The sequence below is a fragment of the Acomys minous genome (genome assembly GCF_964271855.1).
Source record: "Acomys minous genome assembly, chromosome: 8".
In the NCBI taxonomy this organism is placed as follows: domain Eukaryota; kingdom Metazoa; phylum Chordata; class Mammalia; order Rodentia; family Muridae; genus Acomys; species Acomys minous.
Window position 1 is genome coordinate 42,044,714 of NC_140489.1, and position 20,995 is coordinate 42,065,708.

General features: G+C 42.9%; 1 protein-coding gene across 1 annotated transcript in view; it reads left to right on the plus strand.

Moving 5' to 3' along the window:
* The first annotated feature begins 384 nt into the window (after nucleotides 1-384).
* KCNH5 (potassium voltage-gated channel subfamily H member 5) overlaps nucleotides 385-20,995 on the plus strand; it is a 295,802-nt gene continuing 275,191 nt past the window's right edge. Inside the window, exon 1 of the mRNA XM_084792497.1 lies at nucleotides 385-1,412. Within this exon, the coding sequence (XP_084648623.1) occupies nucleotides 1,340-1,412 (73 nt within the window). The 5' untranslated portion in view covers nucleotides 385-1,339. The remainder of the gene's footprint in view (nucleotides 1,413-20,995) is intronic.

Below are 20,995 nucleotides of genomic sequence, written 5' to 3' on the forward strand. Positions count from 1 at the left end.
TCTTGTCGCCGCCCCATCCTTACTTGTGAAAATGTCCCTTCTGTGTGGCGGTCCCCTGCTTTTAGACTGTTCCTTACAGTCCCACTCTGGTCCAGGTCCCGAAAGTATAAGAAGGCGGCCTCTCCCCAGCCTTGCGCAGCTTCTTTCTCAGTCAGGGCTTGCGCCACTTTCCCACGCAAACGCTGCCGGTTGCACTTGTTCTTGTCTGAATTATTCTCTCTCTCCTAGTATCTGCTGAACTCTTTTCTGCAAGTTTGAGTAGGGGGATCGGGTTCTCTGTCATCCTGCGCTCAGCAACCCTGGGGAAGCTCTCCAGAGGCCGTGGAGGCGTCCCCCACCCCGTGCCAAATCAAGCCTGGCGCGCAGCGCCATTGGGGTGCCAGCTCTTCGCTCATACTCTATCTGGCTCCTGCTCCAGATAGTGGGGGTTTCTCAGGGTGTAGTGGTGAGGATTCAGGCCCCAGAGCCCAGAGGGGGGCGGTAGCAGCGTCAGGTGGCTGCTGCTGGTCCCGGAGCGCCACCCAGTCACTTCCTACTCGGCACACTGCCGGGGCTCTAGCAGTAGCCCTCCTGCTCTTCAGCCTCAGGACCCACGTCTGCCGCCGGAGATGCTAGGGTTTGGGACGGCAGGAGAAGCTGAGATGTGACCCCCCCACCCCCAGCCCCGAGATTGCCATTGCTCTCTCTGGTGCCTGCAAACAACAGCTCGCACAAGCCAGCAAGCACTTGTCTGGATCTTCCTGGAGAAAGGAGCCGCCACTGGGCGCTCTCAGAGCCCTGCAGAAGTTGGGTTACCCCGGGCAGCTGTGAAGCGGCTGCGTGAGAAGGGTGGGCTAAGAAACTGAGGGAACAGAGATAAGGAAAGGGGACTTGGGCTAGGGGTGGGGAGAGAGAAGTCGAGTTCCTCCTCGCTTTCTCCCACAGCCTGGGAGCGGGGCAGAGGGAGAAATGCTGAGCCCGCGTCCGGGCTCCTGCCTCCGCGGCAGCATCTTCAACAGCAGCTTCAGCATCAGCACCGGCGGGACAGCGACAGCGGGGGCGGCGCAGGCGCATTGTGCCCGGCGGAGCCTGCAGTTCCCCAGCCCCGTGTGCGGCACCGCCACAGTCTGGGCAGCGGCGGCCGGGGGAGCGCTACTACCATGAACTGCTTGGTCCTCCTCCCCAGAGCTGCTCATCCGGGTCGGGCTGGAGAAACAGTCAGGGGACCCCGCCGCCGCCGCCGCGCCCCCTTTTCTTTCGGCTTCATCTCCGCCACCTTTTCCTCCTCTTCTTCCACCTTTTCTTCCTGCTTCCCCCCCTCCCCCGCCGCGGATCCTGGCCGCTGCTCTCCAGACCCAGGATGCCGGGGGGCAAGAGAGGGCTGGTGGCGCCGCAGAACACATTTTTGGAGAACATCGTCAGGCGCTCCAGTGGTAAGGAGAGTTGTAGTTCAGAACATTCCCCACCTTCATCCCGCCCACGCTGGGCGCCCCCATGCTGCCCATCCCATCCCTCTCCTAAGGGGGGAGGGGGTGTAGGCAGTGGTACCTGGTGGCTTAGGGTGGGTGGGGGACAGGAAGGAGGTGGCAGAGGAACGGAGGTAGCATCTGTTTCCTTAGAGAGATGTACCCCTTCCCACCTGTCCAGACCTTAGTGTAGGAGCTAGAGAAGGGAAGTGGGTAGTGAGGTTTGTCAGAACAGGTCTGAATTTCACTTTGATGATGAATCTTTCTCTCTTTGTCCCATCGCTTCCCAAAAGGGGCTGCAAGTGCTGTCCAAGTTCTTAGAGCCAGCGTTTGGAGGAAAGCTTTCCTTTTTAAGTTGGGAGTGACTGGGAAAGTGGGGACTTGATGAAATTTAAATCACCGGGTGGCTTTTGGACCCACTGTGTGCACCTGAAAGTATCCTGCATGAGGGGTTAGGGCGAGTGGTTGGAGTTGAACCTTAAAAGTCAGTGCTTGGAAAATGGGAAGGCAGTTACTAGGATCAAATTTGTGTTTAAAGTTTCACGTTTTTTTTTCCTTGTTGCACATTGATTTATAGGCGACATCTCGCCTATTTCACTTGGTCAGGAGAAGGGTAGAAACAAAGCCATAGTTTCTGTGCTTTCAATGCACTTGAAGGAAAGATTTGAACAATGCCATTCTACCTTGCACATTAAGGCTGTCCTGCCTCTAAAGTGTCTTTACAATACCATCCACTTATGTGATCATAAAAATTTCATCTTCTGGGATTATGCATCTTCTAGTTTTTAAAAAGTCCTTTATATAATTTTTCAACTCCACAAGCAAACTGTATGGACTATCACTTAAGGGTTTCTCTTCAGAATCCCTTCTTGCAGAATTATGAGAAAGACACCCCTGCACCTGGATTGGAGTAGGAACGCAGTGGGGATGTTCTGTGAGGCCTCTGGTTCTGTCACTCATTCAGGCAGATTATGTGTATTTGGGAGCCTTACATGGCAGACATTCATACGGGAATGTGGTTAAGACCCTTGGCTATGGGCTAGGGGGGCACACACAAAAGACAAATAACCAGACACCGAGTGGTAGTTTAGACGACACCTTCTTCGATTAGCGATTAGCATCTCTCTGAAAACCAGGCTTGCAATGCACCCTTGGAGTTGGAGTGGCCTAAGGTGTTTTCTTTAGATGGCTACCCTGGAGTTTGGCTTGGAGCTTTGTGGCTCTTTTTTTTTTCCCACTTTGGTCAATGTGTGATTCTGTGCAGGTCTAGAGCAGCAGTGGCACATTTGGATTAAAAAAAAAGCTTATAGTGCTGCACAGTCATTTAATCCCTGCAATATTTTTAGCTACTCCAGGGTGAGGTTCATGGGCTCTCTCAGTTTTGATGGCAATATAAATTAAAATGCAAGTTCACAATGGCATGGGCTTTCTATACTAACCCATTGCCATCTTTTATGAATCTCTTACATGGATCTAGACTTCAGGGAGCATTACTGTTAAGACAGTCAGTTGCTGGGTGGAATGTAAAGGTTGTTGGAGTCAGCTGTTTACAGGGCTGCGATGACTTTCTTCCAGACGTCTCAGCTTCTTGCGCTATCTTACTTCATACAGTTTGGTTTTTTTGAGGGGAGTTTTCAAGGAATACCTTAGAAAACCAGACCCATGCGCTCCCTGCCACTCTCCGAGGCGAACGGGGAGATAGAGGGCGAGAAGCCCCCCAGATTGAAGTTTGTCATCATGGCATTGTTAGTGGAACAACTTCCTCAGACTGCTTCCTCAGATGATGGTTCTGGAATGTGTTTCTATCAGATGTGGCTTGAAATGGAGATCTGTTTTATGTGGCTTAGGATTGTCTACTCCCGTTGCCTCTATTTTGTATCTACCACCCAACGTGTGGAGATGTTATCTTTTTTACACTCTGGGATTCGAATGGGTTCATTAATTTAGTGCTTCTTTCCCCGGTTAACGCAAGTATGAGGGAGACGCACCTGTTTTGACCATAAAGGACCCCACGCTTCATTGTCTATGGCCAACTTAGTATAGTAGGAGGACACAAACCCTTGGGGTTTTGTTGGGAATGTGTTAGATATTTGAGAGCTACGCATTTACATATATACTAAGCACCGATAAGCCTCAGCAAGTACCTAAACCAAGATTTTTTTTCCATATGCAATTGGCCTGCCTATTTGTGTGGGAGGGCCCTCCAGCTGTCATTTCTACCTGACTTGGCAGAGAAATTGGAAACATTCGTCCTAAGAGATTGTTTAATTAAGAGTAACAGATAAAATTCCCTCTAGGATTCTCATAGACGGATCAGGTTTGTCACACTGAAGGTTTAATCACTCACCAACTTAATAGCATCGGGAATGAACTGCTGGCAAAGCTGAAGTGGGGGAAAGATGTCAAAGAGGCAGGCAGAATTCCCATTCGACTCAAGAGCCTGCGAAACAGGCTGGCGTTTGACATGGATGAGCTTTCCTTTCTCATACAGTAGTTTTGTCTTTGGAAAAGATCAGATCTTGCACCAAGTGAGATAAACATATGTGCGGAAAGAGGCAGAGATGACATGGAAGCCAGCAGACAGATGGACAGACATCCACCAGGACATAAAGACAGACACACGGGAGGTAAAAGGGAATAATTCACAAAGACTGACAGAGAGTGGAGAGAAAACCAAAAAGGCACACAGATAGAGACGGGGACACACAGTCACACATAGCCACCCAGACACATATACACATAGAGACACAGGCACATACAGAAGGGAGAGGGAGAGGGGAGAGAGAGGGAGAGGTAGGGAGGGGGGAGAGAGAATCAAAAATCTGTTTTTGTCCATGGGTAGCTTGTGACTTGAGAGCACAGGCAGTCAGGAATCTCTCAGGCAACTTTTTGGTAGTACAGAACAAATAAACAAGAGGATGGCATATCTGCACACAGTTTTTAAGGCTCAGGATTTTATAACCAAACTCCTCTGAAGTCCTCAGCTGCAGTTTCTAGAGGGAACAGTGCTACCTTCCACGCCCTGAGAAGCCATAGCAGCCTCTCTGCTGCTGTTTTTCCTCTGTATTTTTTCTCCTCCTTATTTAGTTGAGTGTTTTAGGGCAGAACTGCAACTGATTACTGGTGACTAAAATAATGCGAGCCATTGTGTAAGATGGATAGGTACCCATTTTATAGGCAAATCTCGAAACAGGAGAAGCGAGGAATTCTCCCTGTAAGTTTTAAGGTTAAAGAGTTGATAAAACAGATCAAAAGAATGTGATAATTCCTGTAAACACCGAGAGCAATTTATTTTTGCAAGAGTTTATAAAGGTCAAAAATACAAAGACAATAGGAATGTTGAGATAAGCATTAAAATAGATTTAAAAATTTTGATTGACATATTTATAGGCTGGGGTATAGCATTTCAATATTCAGGTACAATGTATAGTGATCAGATCAGAGAAAATGGTGAATCTACCCCCTTCAATATTTATCATTGCTTTGCCTTAGAAACAGTGCTACTGGCTGGTCCGAAATAGCAGATTGTCAACCATGGTGAATTTTAAGTGTATATTTGGCTATTTGGATCAAAATAAGTTACCAAGAAGGGAGGGCTTGAGAACTCTGTTCAAGTTCATTTCCCAAATAGTACCACTGTCGAAGGCCCCTTTCCTGAGCAGCTATGGACCAAATCTGTGTCTGCCGTTGTCCGGACCTCCTCCCTCTTTACATGGTCAGTGTTCCTGCAGCGTTAGGATAAACTAGGCTATAGAGAGATGTAAACTTACATGTAGAGTTAAGTACCTGAGAGACCTTCAAGTGGAGTATTAGCTTCAAAAGAGAAAAGAGTTTTATCAAAGCTCTCAATCCTCAAGGTAGCATATCACACCCGCGTGTTCTCTCTGAATCCCCAGTGAACAGCTAGCCATGACTAGTTTGGGAGGCACAAAGCTAGATTGCTTTTCTTTAAAAAAATTATAAATTCAAATCAATGTATTCTGATGTGAAGTTATCTACTGATATTAAAGTACTACTAAAAATTCAGGACATTTCACTTCTATGAAAATCTAGAAGTGCTATTTTTCTCTTAGGAAAAGAAGGACCCAGGAAGGAAGAAAACCAAGAAAAGCATGTATTATGAGCAGCTCATCTTTCAAGAGGGCATCAGCAGCTTCAATGTTTATTTATTTATTTTTTTGAGACAGCGGGCTGCGCAGGAACTTTCTTTATGCCACCACCTCTTTCTTATAAAAAGATTCCAAAAATTATTTTCCTGCTGTAACTGATATTTACAAACAAGGTGGTTATGAAAAGAAATCTCCAGGAGAAGAAATAGTGAGCTAGTATCAAAACAAAACAAACAAACAAACAAACAAAAAAAAGGAAAACAGCTTAATTATGATCCAACATGAAGGAACAGATAGGCAAAAGGCTTTTGTTGGCGATGTTATAAAGCTGTTTTTTTTTTTCCTTGAATGGCTTTCTGTAACATCTAAGACACTGTTCAGGAAATATTGATAAAACCACATATTGGTTTTGAAGCATCGGTTTACCCAAGTTTTATAATGCACCACTTTAATGTTTAAAGGATCAAAGAGGTCGAAATCATACTGACCACTTCCTAAATTATATTGACGAATAACAGAGAACATCATCTCACCTCTGAGGCTCCACCACATTGCGTAAGGAGCGCTGTGCTCTGCTGACTAAAAGCTGTCCCCCTGCACGCTATTGCTTTCACTAGGGTCTATCTTGTTGGATCCCAGGAGCAGAATGTGTAAGAAACCCATTTACTTAACCCTCTTCCAGACAATCTTCTAAAAAAAAATCCATTATATTTTTAATGGAAGGCAGGAATAATTGGTAATGAATAAGTGGATTTCCACGCAGAGGCTTTAACGTTAGTCAACATTCCTCCTTTACTTTCGTTGTACTGCCAGCTTGGAGGAGCAGTGCTTTTTCACACTCCTCAGCCAGAGCCTAGGCAGAGGTTGTGTGGACACCAAGCTTTTCTGGTTACCTTTTACCACAAGAGGTCACTGTAGGTTCCGTCACAATTAGTGATTAGCTAACATCTTTCCTTTTCTCTCTTCCCCTAGACCCGTCAGTTATGACTTGGGGGGGGGGAGTCTACATAGTGTTTGTGCATAAAAGAAAATATATAAAACGTAAGGCAAACAAGAAAGTCCAGTGAAACGAGATGCTTATTTCTTTTAATTATTAAAAATTATTTAAATTGGTGGCCATTATTTTAAGACTAAACAAATATGAAAGCAATAAAATAGTAAACATTGACATGTGATATTGACTAATCACATATCATGAAAAACTATAATGTGATATTCATAAGATGTGGTTTAGACTACTAGGGAACTTACACCATCAAGTGAAAATTTAATTATAGCACACATTTTCCGTATAATGGCAATATATATGAAATAACAAAGTTTTCCGAAAAGTTCTGTGTGTATCATGGTTCATCGTAGGGAGATGGCTATGGATTTACTATTTCAACAGATGACATTCCTGTAGCAGATGTTTTTATATAACTTGTATTACACTTGAGGCAGAGGTAGAGTCAGTTCATAACTTCAGCTTACTGAAAGAGAGCACACAGACTTACAGTTATTTCCATAGCCTATATGTAATTCTAGCCTTTTGATGTTTCCCAAAATTTGAAAATAAACTTCAAAGCTAAAACAAATTATCTTCAAAGTTCCTCAAGTTGTTAAATTCCATGGGGCATGGTTAGGAAAGGATTGCTTTGAGAGGCTTAGTTTCCTGTTGAGCAGCATCCAACACCAGTGGTGAAACTGGCCAGATCTAGAAATCAAGTTGATTTGATCAAGTTAAGGCAGCTATTGTTATTATCATAACAAATTAGTATATTAGACACTGCCTTTGCCTTTGGTTATATGTGGATACAAGGACTTAACAGAGTGACACGTTTGTGTGAAATTAGGCTATAGCTTTGTAATATATTAAGTTTCCATAGGTGGAAAAACAAGGAAATTAATGGATAAAATAATATAGAAATGAACTTGCTTAAAAGCAATGGCTTAAAAGCAAGTTGAAATATTACTAAATTTTACTAAATTTTAGGGGCTCTGGTCCAATTAGAGAAATGTAACCACTAAGTATAAAATCTATGAACTTTGAGAAGAAATTTGAGATCTGAGCTTTGAAGCAGAATCTTAGAAGTTTCCAGCTATAATAATGTATTTATATAATGCCATGTTGGCAACGCCTCAAGGATACAGGCCACACCTGAAGCCAGTCCTTTTCTAATCTCCCCTGTGCAGCACACAGAAGAGGCTGGTTGAATAAGCACATTTCGATTTTGGCTCCTAAAGTAACTAGGTTGATAATTTGCTTTTCCATACACTTCTGATTGCATCCATGAAGTGAGCTGGCTAAGTAATTGTGTAGCTGAAGATGTTTATTTAATCACTGTGTGTATCTGAAAACAGAAACCGTACAGCACGGATGCATTGGCGGTACCCGCGAGAACATGCTTGTCTCCTGGTCCATCCAACTTGCCGTGCAAACAAACTATCCTCTACTGTTTTCATTTTAATCTCCGGGGGCTGAAAGGCAGGGCTCATTTATAGTAGAAAGAGTTGTGTATCAATTTCCATATTCAAACTAAATTACTTTGAACAACTTTGCAGCTAGATGCTATTGATCTTCAGAAATAAGTTCTGTCTTTAGGAATCAGTCCTTGCCTGTTTAAAGAGAGTTTTCACTGGTGGATAGATAAAGCAGTTTACAGTCCAGCCAGCCCAGCTGCTGATTGCCAAACGTAACTAGACATTGGTCAGCTGACGTGCATGGCAGGGAAAGGTTATTCTTTGTACCAGTCCTTTCTGTGTATGCAATTCTCTTTTATTTGGGGACAAATTAAAGCACAAAGAACTTAATTTTGCATATCTTATATCATTGTAAGCGTAGTGGGGTTCTGCATTGGGGGCCTAGATAGTCTGTAGATGAGATGCCTAAAGACAGCAATCACCTCAGTGCTTGGCCTTCGTGTCATCTGGAGTGAATTACTCAGTGACACAACAGGATCTTACTGAACGTCTTCTACGTGCCAGAGAGTGATCTAGTCCAATGTCGCGGTGATGTCCCTCTTTAAGCATGTGTTGCTTATGACTTCATTGCCTTACCTGTACCTTGTACCCTCACAAGTAATGACAGGAGCTGGCTTACATAGTTAGAATGAAGGTTAAATACGGCGGTACGTGCAAAGTGCAGGAACAGCATTCTAGCCCGTAGAAAAGGTTATCGGCCTTGGCAGTGAGTCCTTGTTTAAATCTTAGGAACCCCCCCATCCATGCTTGATGTCTTTAATTTTGAGTTACCATCTCCTTCTATATTTCTCTGCAACTGATAATTGCTAGCTCATGAATGTTCCTCTGTGTTTTGATGGTTTTGTAAGAGTTAAGGCTGTAGACCCCCTCCCCCCAGTCATGTTCCCTCTCACCACTATGCATTCTCTCTCTCTTTTCACTAGACCCTATCTCTGCTCCCTCACCCTTTCTTCTCCTCACTTGTCCTTAAATGGCTTAAGTTCCTCCCTCCGTCTCTCCTTTGCTCAGCCTCAGCCCACTTTCCAGAGCAGTCTTGCTAGAAGTCAGAATTTGATCTCTTGTCTTTTCTGTCCTGCGTGGACCGTGGCACCTGGAGTTTCACTCTTGTTCTTCTCACACAGACCTGGCTTTATTTTATCTTATTTTATTTTACTTCTCATCTCAAAGCCATCACTTTTCTGTGGCATTTTCTCATGACAGCCTAAGACCACTTTTATATTTTTGTTCTTCTATCCAGCAATCCTACCTTTGTATTTGCCTTCCCACGTGGTGTAATGTTAGTTTTACTCCTCAAGGAGATGGTGAAACCTTAGCTGTAAGGATTCTGGAGCCTGTTTCATTTCCTGCTCCTAAAGACGCTGCGTGCCCAGTGAATGAACTTAGGGGATCCACTGAACAGACATCTGCAGATCTATGTACTCACTACAGCCACTGAGCAGACTTCTGCACTTATGTACTCAACACAAGTGACTACAGCCCCTAGAGGAGACTGCCTCATTAGCTGAGCTCAGAAACAGCTTCCGGGACTGAGGGCTAAATCAGGGAGACTCCTTCATCCATCCCCAAACAACCTGTCTCTGCTGAGAGAACCCTCTTCAGGGCAACTGGTAACTTTATGAAATTCTCCTGGGCATTTCCAAGGCTTCCAGCGTTTCTCCCGGCTCCATCTCCCCATCTCTCCCTGGCCTCACTCCGCAGTGCTGCACTGAAGCTCTCAGGCTCTGAAGGGCTGCTGAGGAGATGAGGGGAGGACACACAGGTCCCACATAATACCCTGCACCTCATAGGCTGGGGTAATACCAACTTGCTTTTCCATCTTTTCTTTGGATAAGGTAAGACATGGGAGATGTTTCTACCCCCTTTGACCCAATGAAGGCAAAATATTAAATAACTGGAAGCCTCTAAAATCAATAACTGAGCTTCAAGCACTGGATTCACTTTTATCAAGAGTTTCCTAATTTGTAGGCAAACCCCAACAGACAGATAGATGAACAAACAGGACACTTGAGCACCACGTTGCCACTTCCAAACAACTTATTACTTAGAGTAGAAGTGTCAACCTGGGTTGCCCCAGTACACGTTCTGTGAAGTCAGTAGAGACAACAGAAAATCCGGTCTCTGTGTAACCAGCCATGTGAAAATATCCCAGGGAAGTAAACAAGTTGAACTTGTAGATATAAGTATTTCTCTTAAACAGCCAGATCAGTGGTTCTCAACCTTCCTAATGCTGCAACCCTTTAATATAGTTCCTCATGTTGTGGTGACCACCAACCAGAAAATTATTTTCATTGCTGCTTCATATAAAAAATTACTGTAATTTTGCCACTGTTATGAATCATAATGTAAGTGACTGATATACAGGGGCTGGAGAGATGACTCAGTGGTTAAGAGTAGTGGTTGCTCTTTCAGAGGAACCAGGTTCAATTCCCAGCATCCACATGGCAGCTTACAACTATCTATAACTCCAGTTCCAGAGGATCTGGCATGCATCCTTATACAGACAAATACTCAAGCAAAACATCAATGAACATAAAAAATATATCTGATGTGCAGATGGTCTTAGAAAACCCTTATGAAAGGATCATTTGATACCCAAACGTGTCAAGACTCACATGTGAGAACCACTGAACTAGTTCCTGTTGCATAGAACGTAGAATGAGAAACACAGAAAGCTGAAACAAACACACAAACAGAAAGCCAGGACAAAGCTGTAGAATATAAATTGTGTTGTGCTCCGAAAGCCTGCTCTATGGTTGTTTCTTTGTCAACTTGACACAAGCTAGAGTCATTTGGAAAGAAGAAACTTCAGTTAAGAAAATGCCTCCATCAGATCGTCCTACAGACACATCTGTAGGCACATTTTCCTGATTAGTGGTTGACAAAGGAGACACAACCCACTGGGGGCAGTGCCACCTGGGCAGCACGTCCTGTGAGGTAAAAGAAAGGCAGCGAGCTGAATGTGAGTGTGGAGAAGAGGCTGGTTAGCAGTGTTCCTCTGTGGGCTGTGCTTCAATTCCTGCCTCCAAGTTCCTGTCTTGAGTTCCATTCAAGGTAGGCAGGAAGTTGTAAGGTGGAATAAATCCTTTCCTCCCTGAGTTTCTTTTGATCCTGGTGCTTATCACAGCAATGGAAACCAAAGTAGGACACCTACTTCTTTCCCCCTTCCTTCCTTCCTTCCTTCCTTCTTTCTTTAAGAAATCATGTGTGGAAGTGAGATTTGTCTTAACTGAAGTTCTTCACTAGTTTTACTGCCATTTAGAAGAGAGATTGGTTGTTAAAAAAAAAAACAGTTGTGTAATTTGTAAGGTTCAAAATGAAGCTTGTGAATTAAAGAAGTAATGCATTTCTTTCCTGGCAAACACATCTTGACTGGTGTGTAGCTTTTATTCCCCCACATTATATAACTAGTGAATGCCTAAAGCTTTAGGTATTTTAAGAAATTCCTTTGCGATAGGATTCAGGAACAATTTGTCGTTAACTACATCAGGGTGAAAGTTTTGTGGATTTTTTTTTTGAGTCTGTGATTCAGGTAGGCGGTCGTTGCAGTTGGGTTTTGCTCCAATGATTCTGACCAGCGTAGTTTTTAGAAGTACATCTCACCAGCAGTACTATTACAAGCGGAAACTGGGATGGGGCCATGGCCCAGTGAGTAAAGTGCTTGTCATGCAAGCATAAAGATCTGAGTTTGGATTTCCAGCATCCAAAGAGAAACGAGCATGGCCTTGCACCTGTAACCCCAGTACTGGGCAGAGGGCAGAGACAAGCAGCTCCTAGTGAGGTTGTGGCCAACCATTCTAGAGAAATAGCAAGCACGTTCAATTTGTTTTCCTGCCATTTATGTTTGATTGTCTTAAAGGGTTAATTTTGGTTGTCGGGACCCTGTCTCCACAACAGAAGATGGAGAGGGAAAAAGAAAGATGCATGTCGTGGCATTGACCTCTGGCTTCAACATGCACACTGTGCATGCATGCCTGCACCCAAACACATATAACACACACAAGCACACATTTGATTGTTGAGCTTTTTTTTCCCTAGAAAAATTTTGTGTAATAGTTCTACTGTTCCTAGCAGTGGGATTTCAAGAGTAGATGCTGAAACAGCTCCTGTTTTCTGATCCACTTTGGCTAGGTGGAGAATGGTGAGGTTAGTGCCATCAAAGAAACACAGAAACTTGAAAATGTACCTTTGATCTTGAAGGAGATGAAACGTGGAGACATATTTTTATCTTTGATGACAGCTGAACACGTTTGAATAAATTAACAGTTTTTTTCTTGCATATTTCAAACTCCTACAGTGATGGTCTGCTTAATGTTGCCAATATTATTAGGTAATAGTTAGTGTCGGTTTGAAAAATACGTAATGTATGTATCTACACACTGGCTGTATTGCTATAGAACTGTAGGAAAAGGTGTGTTTCGTAAGGGCGTAAAAGAGACCAGCCTTTTGTAGAAATGGGAAATGCATCTAGTAGAAATCAGCACTGTAGATGGAGGCATCACATATAAATTATTTATGTCCTTTTAAGCCATATGTATCAAGATTTTGTTTAACCCAAATAGAATGTGCCATGTACGCTTTAGGGACTTTTCTGTTACCGCCGCATGAAACTTAAATATGTCTATAAATATCACTCACCCAGAAGACAAGCTCAGAAAAGTAACACTGGCTCCCTGATTTAGGCTCACAAGTTCTCAAATGCTATTCAAAGTGCAGGAAGTCTGCTTAAGTTTGCCTCTTATCATTATTAGTTATTATTAATACCACAGTGTCTTGATGAAACCGACCCGGCTGAGTCCTTATGCACTTTCTAAATGATGTCTAAACATTGCTTTGTAATTGTTTACTGACTGTCTTAATAGGAATAGAAATGTTCATTTGACTCTCTCAGCCAAGATTGCTGGGTGTACTGTGATGAACACACTAATATGTGCCTTGACCTCACAGATCTCAGAGATTGCAAGGGGAGACGGCTGTGCAGCAAACACACAGAGAACATCTAAGTAGAAATTGTGGCAGGCATTTTGAAGGAAAAGGAGAGGGTGCTGAGGTCACAAGTAACAGGGACTAGTTTTGATTGGAAGACAGTTTTGGGAGGCGTGTCTGAGGAAGTGCTATTAAAGTGATATAGCATAACTGGGAAGAGCAGTACTGTAGGCAAAGAGGAAACATGCCAACAACCGCAAGGAGAGAAAAGAGGAGTGCGTGGGTCCACGTGTGAGGCTTTAGACGAGAGGAAGACCGCTTGGAGCCCTGGACAGATCTCAGCACAGTGGTGCTTGTCTCGGGGGATCGAAGGGAGAAGGCATGAAAGCGAAGGGGCAGCTGCGTGATCGCTGCGATGATCCAAGCAAGAAAAGATGGCGGTTTGGCCTGGGAGAGTAGTAACGGAGATGCAGAGAAAGGCATGTTTCCATTGTGTGTCATTGGTAGAATGATTCCTTCTAGTAGTGTTATCGTCCTGAGGGAGCAGGTGTGGAGGATGACTTCTTCTAGGCATTTGGCTCCATGTCTGTGTATAGAGGAAAGCAGGGAAGTTTCCCCATTCACCTTTCTATTTACAACCTCTTAGCTTATTTGTCCCACCTCCTTACCCCTGCTCTTATTTGTACTCTCACCCCTGGCTTAGAGCTGGGACTAAAAGTGTGTGCTGCTGCACCTGCCCTTTGAATGTGGCCTCTAACTCAGCTGGCTTTTCTTGTACTGCAAGTACTTGACCGAGTCAGCTATCTTCCTAGCCTTTGAAGCTCATTTCAGAATTGCTGCACAGTTTCCTGGGAGGTATGCCCACTCAGGTAAGACTAAATGAATATATTTAGGGAGCTGTCTTGTTGGCTTTCCCCACATCCACAGACATTGGAAAATCGCATGGTAGTGGAAGCATCTTCTTGTAAAGTCCTTTTTCACCTCCACTCCATGTCTTCTTTCTCTCCCACTGTTCTAGACATCATTTGGTTGTCTTATCACTTCTTAAAATATCTGACAATTCTTGCTAATACTCAGAAATGCTTTTCTCAAAGAAAATTTGCATAAAAAGATGAGAGGGAGAAATAACAATAGTTTAACCCTCTTAAAAGGCATTTTATTTTTTCTATTGCATCTCTATAAAAATTGTGTATATTTAAGATAAGCATTTAAAAATTGGGTATGTGTGTATGTGCGGGTGTATGTGAATATGTGCATTGTCTATGCATATGTGTGTAAAATGAGCATCTTAGAGTCATTCATCACCATCCCCCTTGTCTTGATAGAGAGGTTCTTGCTTGCCCTAAGCACAACAGGCTAGCTGGCCCATGAGCCTCTGCGAGTTCTCTTGTTGACTACCCAATCGCTAAAACACCACTGGGATTACAGATGTGTGCTACAACATCTGGCTTTATGTGGGTTCTGAATTCAGGTTCTCACATTTGTGTGGCAGGAACTTTATCCTCTGAGCCATTTTCTGAGTGAAACTGTGATGCACATACACACACATACTGAAAGCATCTGGGAAGTCAAGAAAATTAACCTATCCATTGTTCCATTGCGTCCCATAGTGATAACTTGTTCCCCATTTATGATGAGAGCTAAGACTGCTTTAGCACTCTTTGAATGGTGTGAAGTATTACTGTCTCTAGTGTATATGCTGTACCTTAGATATCTGTATTTGTTCATCTTCTCTGACTCTAAGTTTGTGCCCTTCAATCTACTTCTCTCCATGTCCTTCCCTGCCCTGTTCCCATTGCTAGTGTCCTGACACTTCTAGATCTAAAATGGGTATAGCTTCCATAAAACAAAACAATAACATTGTAAAAAGTCAAACCTTGCTGGAGCAGCCCAGAGGAAAGCCATTTTTCCCCTTCTGAACTTCCGTAGAAAGGAGAGAAATTGCCCACCTGACTTTATGGCATTCCACTGACTGCTTATGGCCTCTCCTTTTCCAGAACTTTCTGTCAGCATGGGTTCCTGACCTCCTTTACAGATGGTATTAGCATGTAGTAGCATGAACCCAAGTGTTGTTATTTTCCTGTCACCTGAAGAAGGCGTTCTGTGAAGACGTGCTTCTTTATGCTAAAATGGAACCGAACAGAGCAAGAGGTTCAGATGGCAGTTGAGAAGTGCAGGGACAAAGTAGAGTTGGAAGCAGACTCTTGTCGCCTGTGTTCTACAGAGTCCTAACCCTTCCCTGGCCCATCTTTCCATCTGTAGAAAAGGAAGGAGAAGATATGAAAGACAGAAACAATATTACTCTTGGGAATTATCCTAGGATCCTAGGATCTTTTCAAATCAGATTCTGAGTGAGAAGGTCTAGGGTGGTCCCAGGTGCTGAATTTCTACCACATGTTTCCGGTGTGGGCTTCTGAGAGGTAAGGCTCAGATCAAAGTGTCCCAGACACTGCTGAGCAGTGGCCATCTCCTGGCTGAATTTTATTTTTATTTTTTGCGTTCTGTCCTTAGGAAGTCAGTTCAGTGCATCTGCATTAGAATCTATCAATCGCTATGTTTGGTACTTGTGACATGATCCTATTGCAGCGGCTAGCATCCAGGAATTAGTACACTAGAGGAGTGCAGCTCCATCCTGGCTGCACATTGGAACCACTTGAGAGGATTTAAAAATAAATACCAGTGTTTGGGACCTCTTTTCCTGATCAACTAAACTAGAAACCCTAGGGTGTGAGATCTGGGACGAACAACCCTCTGCCACTACTTGAAGCACCTTGATCAAAGTGAGAAGCCTAGACGGAGAAGCTGTGGTAATGATACCCACATTTAAAGTTTCTCACACTTGCTTTTAATTGATAGATTATATGTAATGTATTTGTGTGGCCAATAAGCTGTCTTGAGGCGTATATGCATTGTAGGATGGTCAGACCAATCTAAGAACTGTCCAGCATCTCAAATATTTTGTCACCTTTTTGGGATAAGAACATCACAATTATTCTGTTTTACTAATTTGGAATACTTTGGTGTGTTGCTAACTCATGATGCAATAAAGCACCAGAACATACAGTGCCTGTGGCCACTTCCTGCATCCGTTTGCCCACCCTTATCCCCTTTCCAGCCTCTGGTAACTGTGCAAGCATTCCTCTTTTCTTTTCTCTCTAGTGTGTGTGTGTGTGTGTGTGTGTGTGTGTGTGTGTCTGTGTGTGTATAACATTAAAAACACTTTTTAAAGTTTCTATTGGCCCTAAGACCCCATTTTGAATTAAGTGTGCACAATTTGGATTTTAAGCTTCTAATGCTTCAGGGAAACGTAATTATTTTATTGCATGTACATCTTTAGAGGAAGCCAGGTCATACTTTCAAGCCCCAAACCGTTGTAGAAATCTATCTAAGCATATGCCGTTGTTCAGAACCATAGCTTCTGAAATCCAAGCCTCTGGTGGGGAATGGTGCCTGACTCTTAGGTACTGCACAAGGACCATATTTGTGTGTTTGAGCTTTCTGGAAGTCACATGTTTGTGACATCTTTAAGGGCTGAAATAGCCTCAATGCCAAGAAAAGGTCAACATTCCAGAATCCATGGCTCTGTCTGCTGTGAAAGTGAGGCCACATCACAGCTTGATTCCCTGTCAAGACTGACTGTCGATGAACACGACCGACGATGACTGACGACGACAGCCACTTAGAATTCTGGGAAATTTCCATAGCCGTACCATGCTGCAGACACTCTAGGATTTTCCCACCTTCTAGATTCTGTCTTGTCTCCTTTGCAGTGATTCCTCTATAATCAAATTTCTTTTACCCACCCTGCTTTAAAGCTGAAGGAAATTAAACTTTTTTTTTCTGGATAGTAATTTTGTTTATTTTATTTTATTTTTTATTTATTAATTTATTCATATTATATCTAAATTGTTATCCCATCCCTTGTATCCTCCCATTCCTCCTTCTCCCCTCCCATTTTCCCCTTACTCCCCTCCCCTATGACTGTGACTGAGGAGGACCTCCTCCCCCTGTGTATGCTCATAGGGTATCAAGTCTCATCTTGGTAGCCTGCTATCCTTCCTCTGAGTGCCACTGGGTCTCCCCATGCAGGGACGTGGTCAAATATGGGACACCAGAGTTCATGTGAAAGTCAGACCCCACTCTCCACTCATCTGTGGAGAATGCTGGACAGTAATTTTGATTAGACTTGTCCTTGTTCTGAATATTTATTAATGATCTCAGATTTCTCATTTGTTAAAACCAGAAATGTATGACTTCAGGGAGATACTCATATGAACATTGTGCATACGCCCAGTGTTTTGACTAAATTATATGCACATTTATAAAACGAGCTCATCAACTTCCGTCTAACTTATCTGTATTGATTTCTCACTGTGCAATGTTTTCCTTTGTAATTTACCTCCACCTGATATAGCTGTGCAGGCTTCGGTTTGTAGGTCCAGCGTTAGGAAATGTGTTTTCTAAGGTTCTGTGCTTGCACACATGGATGCTCACGCCCTGTCACCACCCCCCCTCGACACACTGCTAGCTGTCTCTTCACTTATGGCACAATAGTGGAAAAATCTTGCTAAAGTATTTCATAAAGATTTTTTCCTCTAATAGTTTATAGAGATTTTGGTTACATTACTCATTATTAGTCTCCATAATTACCCAGAGGGGTGCTTATAACAATTGCTAATTTGTATGTGTAAGAACAGATAGTTTAATTGAAACCCCCAGGTTTTTCATATTACCCTCTTAGTAATGTTGAGAATCCATCTGAATGTGGAGAACAGACTGTGACGGGGCGAGCAGTGGGACTTCGATTGTTGTGAAGGTTTACCAGTTGTCCCTACAGCTGTCCTCCTAAGGCCAGAGTCGTACCATTAAGACCCAGCAGGAAGAGACGGGGAATGGCGTAGTCTAATTACTTCACTTTTACAGTCTAAATGGCTGGTCTCAAAATTGAAGCACAGAAATGGACACAGCTCCCAGACCATTTTAAAACCTTATAATGAGCTAAAAATTCTTCCCTAGTTATTAGTTCTGATGGACTGTGTGAGCAAACACTAGTGTGTACCAGGGAAATATCTTAACTCTCCATATTCAATGTTGTTGATGTAACTCAATAGATATTTTTTTTAAAAATGTATTTGAAACAATGCAAAACATGCACTGCCCACATTTGGTTTGAGCTTCCATTTTCTTTTCCATAAACAACTGTGTCTCCACACCAATAAGAGGAGTGGGCCCTCCCTGCAGGGGCCACTTTCAATGGTCTCTTTCACCTGTAATCTGTCCACTCTTCCATCTAAATCAAAACAGAGACACAGTTTTCCCCAGAAAAGAGTTTGACTATACACATACCTCAGCCAAGAGTTAGAACATGTATTTGGGTCTCTGCCTTCTGACCCTGAGCACCTGGGCTCTGTGAACCTCTGACTTGTTGCTGATGAATGACCAGGAAGATGGAGATGGAGGTGATGTTTCCTGGGTTAGAGACAAGGAGTGCATCATCAGAGACTGAGGTTTCTGTCACAGCTGCTTTTGTCAGTTGTTAGCACGAGGAGGTGCTGGTGAATGAGTGAAATGCATTGACAACTAGTGGGTCGTGATGGCTGGGGCCCACATGTACCCATTGCAGAGCAGCGGAAAACGCTTGAGTGGCAGCAGGAAGACATTATAAATGGCGGACGCAGAGCCCTGGGTCTAAATCTAACAGATGTGTTGAAAGCAGGACTGTTTATGATGTAGGGCAGTCTGCAAAGCCTTTGGAGGGTTGCTTAAGGCAGGTTTTCAAATATACAGCCAGTGAGGTTTAACACACTTCAAAATTGAAACAGATTATAAAATAGCACAGAATATATCAGGTAGCAAGTGGTGTTTAAGAAATTTTGGGGCCTGTGTCTTTGTGTGGACACACACTTTGTGTGCATTTTTTTTTTTGGTGAACTCTCCTTTACCAAAAGCTTGAAGACTATGGGTTCCTAAGCAGTTTCTGGGAGGAAATAAAAAGCCCAGCTTAGCAAGCTTGTTAGGACACCAGCCTTTCTCTCTCTCTCTCTCTCTCTCTCTCTCCTCCTCCCCTCTCTCTTTCTCAAGCATATAGGATCCATATTCCCAGACACTGGGAGTTCTTTCTACCACTAAGTAGTATATTATACTGCAAATTAAAAATGTTTTTGAATTGGCAAGTAAAATGTACATTTTTGCATATTTTATAGTAAGTAATGTGGTGTTTTAGTATATGAGTGCATTGTACAGAAGCTAAATCAAACCACTTAACACATGTCTACCTCACATACCATTTTTGTTATTGAGAATAAAATCTACTCCCTTGGTGATTTTCCAATATACAATATATTGCTGCAACTGTAGTTGCCATGGAAACTGTGTAGTTCTCTCAAAAGTATAATTGCTAACTACAATTTTGTGTCCTTTGACTACCTCTGTCCAGTTCTTCTACCGTTCAGTTCCTGGTAACTCAGCACTAGTTCGTTCTCTCTCTCTCTCTCTCTCTCTCTCTCTCTCTCTCTCTGTGTGTTTAAATTTTATACTTTATATGTAAATGGAATCTTGCAGTATTTGTCTTCGTTTGACTTATTTTACTTAATGTCATGCCCCTAAATTTCACCGATGCTGTTACAAATTACAGAGATCCCCCCCCCCCTTTTTTTTTTAAAAGAATGCATATTATTTCCTTTTACATCTATAATACATTTTTTGGTCACTTGTTTATTATGTGCAAGTGAAGAATCAGTGTGACTGGGAGGGAGGATGCATATGGTCCTCCATGAATGTGGCATAGAGAAGGCAGGGTCAGGATCGAGGTTGTCCTCAAGTGTTTGATAGGCGAAGGGATGCAGGAAAAGTATGCTGAGTGAAGAGTGAGCACCGTTGGGAACTGGCAAGGAAACAGACCTAAGCCTAACAGTGCAGACGTTAAGAATAAGGAGCAATATGCAACAGACCTAAGCCTAACAGTGCAGACGTTAAGAATAAGGAGCAATATGCTGATATTTGAAGGAAGGGTGCTTGTAAGTCTGGGGATGGGGTTTGAGATACGATGATGCAAGCATTTGGACTTCTTAATCTGCACGAAGAGCTGTGGAGTTTCAAGAAGACACACTGACATTGGTGTAACTATAAGACTGAAAATGAGGATGAATCTGGTTGGGATACAGCTCTGAAGCCATATAGCCTACCATGGCTTCCGGTCATCAAGTGTTTGGCTTATGGGTAAGGGAGGGTGAGCTAACCTGGCCTAGGAGAGGAAAGAAAATCACTTTTGGTGATTGTAATTGATGCTGTATATAAATGAAAACACCGTGCACTTAGATGTGAATTTATGCTCCCTGACTCATCTTTGCAGGAAGTAGCTAATCTTCCTCACCACGCTAGCTGGGCTCTCCAGAGGGATACAGTTAACTATTCTCATAATGAAGACTTAACTCAAATGTCAGTTTTTTTCTTAACATGCACCATAGATAGAGGAGTATCTAATATACTTCTGTGTTTTCTAAGCTTATGTGCAGTTAAATACGCTGAGATGTACAGTATGATGAGTTTGGGCAAATGTACACACGTGCAGCTCACCTCAAGTTAGTGAGCACTTATATCTCAGAAAGTTTTTTTTCTCTTTCCTGTCATCCTTTCATTCTCTTCAGAAATCTTTGTCTTGGGCAATTAGCATATTCCATCACCTTAAGCATTCATTGCAACTACAGTGAACCAGAAACAGTTGTGTGACTCACTATCGCCACTGCAGCCGTGTCTACATTTAGGTTTCATATGGATGGCTTTTCTCTGCCACCATGGCATTTTTAACCCACATTGTCACACATACTAGAAGTTTGCTCTGTTTTAGAGTGAAGTGGTGTTCCTTGTATGGATTTGATACCACTTAAAAGTCCATTCTCTCTTGACTTGCAGTGTTTCCAGTGTTTGACTACATGAGTAAATCTGATGTGAATTTTAAAAAATGGGCCTTTTGGTTCATGTATGTTTTCATTTCACTCAAGTAAACAAGTAGGGTGGACTTTCTGGGTTACAGATGAATATTTAACTTTACAAGAA